The 8,429-nt window shown below is 33.7% G+C and overlaps 2 protein-coding genes across 2 annotated transcripts in view; one reads left to right on the top strand and one right to left on the bottom strand.

Moving 5' to 3' along the window:
- LOC128246913 (uncharacterized) overlaps nucleotides 1-1,742 on the top strand; it is a 3,514-nt gene extending 1,772 nt beyond the window's left edge. Inside the window, exons 3-4 of the mRNA XM_052965449.1 lie at nucleotides 293-382; nucleotides 741-1,742. Of these exons, the coding sequence (XP_052821409.1) occupies nucleotides 293-382; nucleotides 741-793 (143 nt within the window). The 3' untranslated portion in view covers nucleotides 794-1,742. The remainder of the gene's footprint in view (nucleotides 1-292; nucleotides 383-740) is intronic.
- Nucleotides 1,743-1,827: 85 nt separating this feature from the next.
- Nucleotides 1,828-8,180, bottom strand: LOC128246912 (uncharacterized). Its single transcript, XM_052965448.1, has 4 exons — nucleotides 7,629-8,180; nucleotides 7,020-7,117; nucleotides 6,594-6,683; nucleotides 1,828-6,393 (listed from the first exon to the last, which is right to left on the bottom strand). Exons 1-4 carry the CDS (start codon nucleotides 7,781-7,783, stop codon nucleotides 6,350-6,352), a joined length of 387 nt encoding a protein of 128 aa, XP_052821408.1. The 5' UTR covers nucleotides 7,784-8,180; the 3' UTR covers nucleotides 1,828-6,349.
- Between the last annotated feature and the right edge of the window lie 249 nt (nucleotides 8,181-8,429).

Here is an 8,429-nt window from a genome sequence, read left to right as displayed (position 1 = left end):
TCAGAGCGTTTATGTAGCATTCGGTATATGTAGCTATTAGTTTAAGTCACGTTCGTTGGCACGATGTTGCGCGAAGGTATGGTCTTGTGTTGTTGTGGAAACCGGAGTATATGGAGAAAACCCACTTGTCCGGATTAGAGACCACTAACCCAACTCAAATGCTCCCAGGCTAGGAATCGAACCCGGGTCGCCTTGGTGAGAAGCTAGTGCGCTAACGACTGCGCTAACCGGACAACCAATTTTTTTTACAGTGTGATATTAATACAGCATATTTTTGCGCTTCTTATTTCAGACAATATGCGTATAAATTTTGTCATTGATCTGTGCTCGAGACGGGATGATATGCTGATTGACTGGGTGAAGGAAATATTCGACAAAGACGGTTAGTGATATGTTTTCGAGTTTACTTGTGTGATTGTAGCATCGGTGTCTGTATAGGAAAGGGATGATGCCAAGTGTTTCGTATCATTTAAAACAAATCACCATCAACCCTAACACATATTGATCAGTTATTAAATTTAAAGCTGCAAAAGCTGTTTTGATATATTTGTGTGGTATGTTCGATGTATTTGTGATTCTGTATCTGTTGATACGTTTATGTTTCTAGTTAATGGCCGTGTTGACCACTCCCTTGTGAACTTTAACAGGGTATTTTTTTGAAATGTGTCCCTGAATCATTTTTTGAATATTGTACATTATAATGATTTGTTGATTAAACAAAATATGTTTTCATATCGCAGGTGACGGTTACATATCTCATTTCGAACGAATATACTACGACAGCAGGAGGTGAAATGGAGAGGGTACATAAGGTGATCACCAATCGACCTATATTTTTAAACACAACGAGACGATTGAGGAACATTCTGTATCAACATAATCTTCGTCGACGAAAATACGTTTTGCCGATGTTAAACATGTATTACTTTTGTAATTGCAACCACTTTTCCGTTGTTAAGCAATAACTCAGTTTAGTAATGGTAGGTTGATGTATTAATAATTGATTATAGTGCATTTTGAAATGTTAATACTCATAAGCCTCAACATTTAAAGAATCGCAATAATTGCATAGTGGACTAGAAGTGTTATATAGCATGCATATTACCGACCTGAATTGTTGCATGGCAGCCACCTGGCATGGGTTCCATAATATTTTGACCTGGCATGATCATGACTGACATGGATTCCACAATTGTATGGCATGTTATTATCATAACTGAAATCCACTATAATATAGTATGACATGTTTACATCTATCCTGTTTTCCTCAAAAATAACACATGGAGGGTTGAGTATACGTTTTCTGAACATAGTTGACTATGCTGGCATGACAAAATATCTCTTAACATTAGGTGGGTTTGACAAATAACTGCATCTCCCATGAACATAGGTTTCCATTATATCGCTGTTTCATTTTTCTATTCGACAGTAATAAGCAGAAAGTCCATCTTTAAGTAGCCTTTTGTGATAAGGTGTTGATAACTTGATAGTGTTGAAGTTTGCCATGGCTGTTTGTCGTAGGCATCAATGAAAAATGCATTTTGAGAAAAAGAGAGAAAAAAAAATCGAAAAACTTAAACAAAAAAAAATCGAAAAATGAAAAATAAGCACACTAAAATAGGTTTTCGTACAAACAGTTTTCGTTGAACATAATGTAGCCCTAAAAATGAGATTTTCGAATATATTGTTAATTTCCATGACCGTTATGTGTTGAAATAAACATTATAAAAATATAAATCAAAACAGTGAGTTGCTATTTTTCATGTACAAATTAAGCTACGATCAGGGGCCATTACAATAAAGATTTGAGTCGTTATTTCTAAAACATTTAAGCGAAAAAGTGTCATTGAATTTAGCATAAGCCAACATTGAAAATGAACACGAATTTGGATAATAATCAAATTAATGCCTCTTGTGACGTCAATGTAGATTTAACCACTGAAGTTACGACTTAAATGCCTTATTGATGCGGTACTAGGGCTTCTTCATGAAGAAAAAAGCCCCGAACAACTTTTACTGCCGCTTAATTTATAAGACTGATGTCTTACATTAGTTTAATACTCATTAGGTGGTCTATGGGAAGGAATGATTCAGACTGTCCATATATAAGACACTCCGGATATTCATGTGTTGGGACGATTTGTCATCAATAACTAGATTTTCAGTTCTGCATTATTTAATGATCAAACAAATATTAAACACGTATTTTTAAATGGCATATATTCACGTTATGAACTATATGTTTTGAAGTTTATTTATATAATTTTCAATATTGACTTTCAAATTGTTATGTTTTTAAGTAAGAACGAAATATGCTCCTTTAATGGTGCGGCACCGTATCGGACGAGGAAATGGTGCGTACACCCTAGAGGAATTAAGTAAAGGTACATATAAACAAGCAGAGTAAGTCATGGCGCTCCTTATCTGAGTAGGCCATTGTGCGTACACCTCTATCATATAAAGAAGACTTAAAGGATCTAGATTTGGTGCATATCACCAAGCGGGTTACGACATGGTGCGTACATTCTAGCTTATAAAGACATCGTGCGTACAAACCATACGAATAAGAAATTTCGTTATGAGGCATGGTGCGTACATCCTAACGTCTTAAGTCATGGTATATATTTATCCTAGCGGATTGAGACGTGCTGGTCCACCTTAGCAGACTAAAACATCGACATGTGTTTCTTGAGAAGCGAACCGGTAATATCAAATTTAAAGCCGAGTGTGCGTACAAAAGAAATACATATCGCCCACAGATAAATACTTTAATGCATTTGTTCAAAACAAAAGCATCCGCTTATGTTTACTATTAAATATCAAAAACAATTATCCGCATTTTATGTCATATTAAAGTACATTTGTTATCTATTACAACTACCACGTAGTTTGCAAATACGTTCTCTCATGGGCTCGTGTAGTGTGATACTTCATTGATAAATCAGACATTATCGTGTGACTGCAACTGGCATTTAAATTACAAATTCCAGCTGTGTTGTATGAAAGTTCGTAAAATGTTTTCGTTCTACGATCATTGTTTGTTCCGGGGTCTAACGCATGTTATGCTCCCTATACGAAGTTGAAAATTCTTCTTTTACGACTTTGTCATTCGCTTCTGCCATATATTACGACATAAGTAATCAAAAGTTATTCCGCACTATTACTTTTATTCTGTCATAAAAATCTTGATTGTACTAGATTGTCATTTTATTAACAATATGAAGTGCATCTATGCATCGTGTGGGAATAACCATTAAATTAAATTGCATTTAAAGGGTCCTTGCGGTATAGATACACCATGAAGTGCAATGCGGACTTACTTGCGACATATTTGAGCTACGTTCGTTCTTTTGTGAGCGATTCTTTTGAGAATTATACCCAACAAATTTGATAACCAAGGCTCACTAGACGCAACTTACTAAATTAATACCAAAAAATAAAATCAAGTGGCACTAGGTTCTTATGATACAGATTTTTGGTCAAACGAAAATGGAGGCAATATACCTATTTTGATTTATAGTTACTTTTTCGTTCAATAAAGTGCAAAGAAATCAAATGAGTGAGACTCAAGATCTTACAAAATTTATAACGTCTTTCCACACCTGGTTTACGTTATCTGTGTTATCATAAATACGTTCTGCTCTTGAAGTTAAATTGATACTCCGGTGATATACAGTGGTCCTAAACAAATTGAGACAAGTATTTAAGCCGTACATGGTAAATTTGAATATATTGTCACATCATCAATTATCTTACCTTTGGGGTTAACATTCACATTTTTTAAAGAGCACTATTACTCCCAAATGAGATTAACAACAATTAATTTCATGTACAAAAAAGGATGAATTATTGCCGAAAACAATGGTTCTTATGAAGAATACCGAGTTTAGTTGGAAAGAAAAGTGCAGAAAAAACACGGTATTTCTACCTTATGAGATGAAAGTAGATCACAGTAAATATTTTAGCACTCACCAATCCTTTACTGTGTTTGCGTTTTCAGCTATTTAATACACTGTTACAGTCTAATTGTCAGTAATTATTATTGTTAATAAATACATTATTTAGTGAGTAGTTGAAGGTTTATCATTTAAAAATTATGTATGTTATACATGTGTACATATTGATTTTGAATTAGAGTGTCACTTAACTTAAACTATACTCTAAATTATGGCTCATTATGATGAAACAATTTCCTCATTTATGCCATTTTTGAATTGCATACAGTATGACATGTCAAATAGGCATTTCATTGTCCCATGTCACATTATGTTTAAGTGCCTTTATTACACCAACGTCTGTAAAGTATCAAAACCTATTTGACGGTAGATGAAGATTATATATACAGTGACAGTAAATAGCTGTTCTGTGGTTTTATTGCAGCGCAGACAGAGTAATTATACCCTTGTCCATCTTATTATAATGTATGAGGACATTTGATATACTACATTAAATTACCTCTGCTCAGGACTTGCGGTGATCAAAAGGTGGGTATATGTTAATTACCAAAATAAACCATTTCATTATTCAAACTAGTATCCTGTTTCTGTTAAGAGTTATAAAGTGGTCATATAGACTACGATATAGCAACATATAAATGTCGTAGAAAGGTAATAAATGCCGCCGAGGCAAAAAACGGTAATAACATTATTAGAGCTATACGTGCATTTCACAAACTCAGCTGCAACTTTTTAACCATGAATCTGGTTCACAGAACTAATTCAGATTCTCAAAATATTTATTTCCGGCAATGATTATATCATCTTCATTCAACATGAGCGTTATTTAGTTAAACTGTTAGTTATATGCACGTGACTTGCAGTATAGTACCGACTACGAGAGTTAACAACCTCCGCTGAACAGTGCTGTTTATAATTCCTTAAATGATTTACTTATAATTACTTACTGGAATGTTTCAGCCTTCGTGCGATCTTTACTGGTGTCAGAAGACGTATTCGTAGAATGCTGCATATAATTGTTGTTGTTTTTTTAGCTATTTTCCGCAAGTCAGGCCACAGCAATGGTCCATTCGACAGCAATAATAACAGCAATTTGCACTTCAACGGTTACAAAACACTTATAAATGGTTTATGTTTGTCATATAATCTATTTTATAAAACGAATTGGATTTGTGTTACCTTAATATTTACATTTCCTAACGTTGATGATCTTTTATCATTTATCTGCATTATATTATGATTTTAATTACTACAGAAAAAAATTAGTAGTGGTTGTTGTGGTGGTAATGGTGGTGGTTGTAGTGGATTTTTGCTCTTCGTTAACATAATGTAGCCAAATCATCCAATATTATTATTTCTAAAACAAACATATTGGAATATAATGTTTGAGTGTCACTAATATTTAACCAAGAAAAAGTGTGCAAAAAAATTGTTCCTAAGCATATATCATAATTAAAGATTATGGTTAATAGAAATGTCTGATAACTAGCTTAGTATTGCGTCGCTTATCATATTATTTTAAGACATCCTGATAGCAAGATATTGAAGTGTTTTGTATGTTCAAAAGACAAAGACTAAAGCAAGTGGGTATGACTGCCAATGTAGAGTGCATATTGATATTGAACAGGACATTGAAGTATTAACGTTGATTGTAAGGTAATTCATTGCGTTTCCCTATCTACATTTGCGCTACAGTATGTAGTGAACCGATTTAAATACTTTTGTCAAAGCCCAAATGTAAGTTTAATTTCTTGGTCAATTTTGTTTTAATTTGGGTCGCGCTTCAGAATATATATAATTAAATGGAGGTAAAATCTGGTAAAAACACGCAAATACATAAATAAATAATTAAGACTAGACTACGCAGTAGCCACAAATGTAAGTCCGTATAAAACATACAAGGGAAGTTTGTTCAATATGAGGAAAGAAAAACATGACCAACTAATGAATGCACAAATCCCCCGAAAATGAGGTCACCACACACTTTACTGGTGATCATATGGATAAACGTTAACGTAAGCCAACGTAACGTAACGAACACATTACATCGACAATATTAAGAGATGTTGTAATATCAAAACAACTGTAGAATTTTCGTTGATATCTGTTTTTGTCTTAACATACGTTCGTTGCCTTATTGTTTTGGAAACTAGAAAAAAAATCTCATTAATATAGCATGCTCCCGGCGCCTTTGAATAGTATATACACAGGCAATTTAACTCTAAGCCACTCCTTGTGCGTATTGTAAAGCTTCAATCTAAGCATCCGAGCTCGCCCTTTTCTGACGGAGACAGATATTTCCTCAGTAGCGAGGCTACAATATTGTTACATGTTTCATGGATGTATTACATAACTGTTTTCCATTTGATGTGACAAACGCTGCCGTAATGAGTTCATCGGAAGATCTCTCTTTCAAAATGGGTGATGTATCCGTCACCTTCAAAAAAGACGTTATTAGATGTCTTTAGGTTAAGCTTATATTTGTATCTTATTTAGTTAATAAACACTATCTCAACGACCTTTGATGAATAGTTAGATTATTGTTATAAAAGCTATATAACTGCGTCTAATCTAATCCTCAATTCGAAATTCGTAACAAAGAAAAGACTTGTTAACCAGGTCAAGTTGTAAACATACCGTCTTTGTCAAATATTTCCTGAACCCACTTTGTCAGCATATGATCTCGTCTCTTACAAATATCAAGGACAAATGTAATTTTCATATCATCTGAAACAGCCAATATGAAAATGAAGTATAATGTTAGAGGAACCAATAACCTTTTTTTCTCAATGAATAGATTGACTGACAAAATTCATGCACCTTATATTATTGCCATTGTATAATTAAGTATGCTATAAAACGAATACAAGAAATAGCGCTATGTGCGATGTAACTTTATTATTTGTCTTTTTACACGAAACATATAATCAACCAACGGTTAGACATAACATTTTAAGACATTAAATACATTTTTACTTATAATATTATGGGAATTAGTCAAATCAACATAGTATATTACAATTAATACAATTAATGTCGAATTCAATTTTTTGTTCAACGGACCTGATATGTTATGGAAATGCTTCTGGAGCGCCCTGTAGAATCTGACCTTGCCGAATCGGTGATTACACAGACTGTGTCTGGCGAAGTGGTGAACAGATCTGTTGGAGGGGAAAGAAAACCATATCAAAAAACTTAATTAAATGTAACTCTTCCTATGGCATGCACGAAAATCGTATGTAAACATCAGTCTAGTTTTGATATAATAAATCATCGATTCAGTTAAACAATGCAACATTTTCGACGACCGCCGAATGGTATATTGGAAGAATTGTTTAATCATTATTTCATTTGTTAGGAAGGCTAATACAAATAAAATTGGACGTAAAAGGCATCTACATTTGGCACAAAAAACACACAACCCGAAACGTTGTTATTATGTTTTAACTGATATTCACCCTTGAACTCAAATACACTTATGTCTGCTCTAATATGACTCTTTAAAGACCAAAAGAAAAAAAAAACTATTTTTATCGAGGTCATTTTTTTAAATTGTCAATGAATAAGAATGTCTTAAAACTTCAAATATTTGAATAATGCGCGGTTAGTAACAAACAACTTTAATATTCTAAAAAAATACTTAATATCAAATAGCATTTTATTCCCACTTACGGTCCACTGTATTCCCTCAAACTTCTGTCTACACCGTCATTTTGCATTAGTTCCTCACCAGAGACATTTGATTTAAGTGCCCGTCCCGCCACTGTGACCACCAACAGCGCCAAGATCAGCATCGGAATAAATCCACTATTTAACATGGCCATCATGTAGTTATTTTTTATGTTTTTTTAAATGGTTTGTTAGCCTAGAATATATTTCCTTCACGGCACTCTGGTTTAAGAAATATCCAAATAGTTGGAAGTATAAATCCAAGATTTAATTGTTTGATGATAGGATAGGTCATACTCAGATACTATATCCGAAAGGTTAGCCAGCCAGCATCTTTTGTATAAGCCTATGTCATATCACCGATACAATTGCCATTGTTCAAATCACTCGGTGTTGAGACACAATTGCCTAAGTTTTAAGCTCTAAATTGCATCGGTGTCCAGAAAATGTTATATATGTAATATAAGAAAATTAATTTGCACACTATTTTTGCATTACGTAAAACTTTACGTTTCTAGAATTTCTACAAACTAATTACGTGAATGCTTACAGATGTTATTTATGAAGTCTATACTCGCAAACATAGGTAAACAGCGATTAATCTGTTCGTTATACCCTCTCATTTGTTATCGTAATCCAAACATTTCAAGGTATGTAAGAGTAATATCTATACTTGAAATGAAGCCAAACGGATACACTATTCGTGTGAGATTTATTGAACGTCGCCTGACCTTGTACAAAACTGATAACCCATCCACTCGTAAAGTCACCGAGAGACCCCCCTGCAACATATATTAGTCTGGT

Source organism: Mya arenaria, chromosome 9 (assembly GCF_026914265.1).
Source record: "Mya arenaria isolate MELC-2E11 chromosome 9, ASM2691426v1".
Taxonomy (NCBI): Eukaryota; Metazoa; Mollusca; class Bivalvia; order Myida; family Myidae; genus Mya; species Mya arenaria.
Note: the sequence above shows the minus strand (reverse complement) of the source record. Positions and strands in the feature narration are given on the sequence as shown.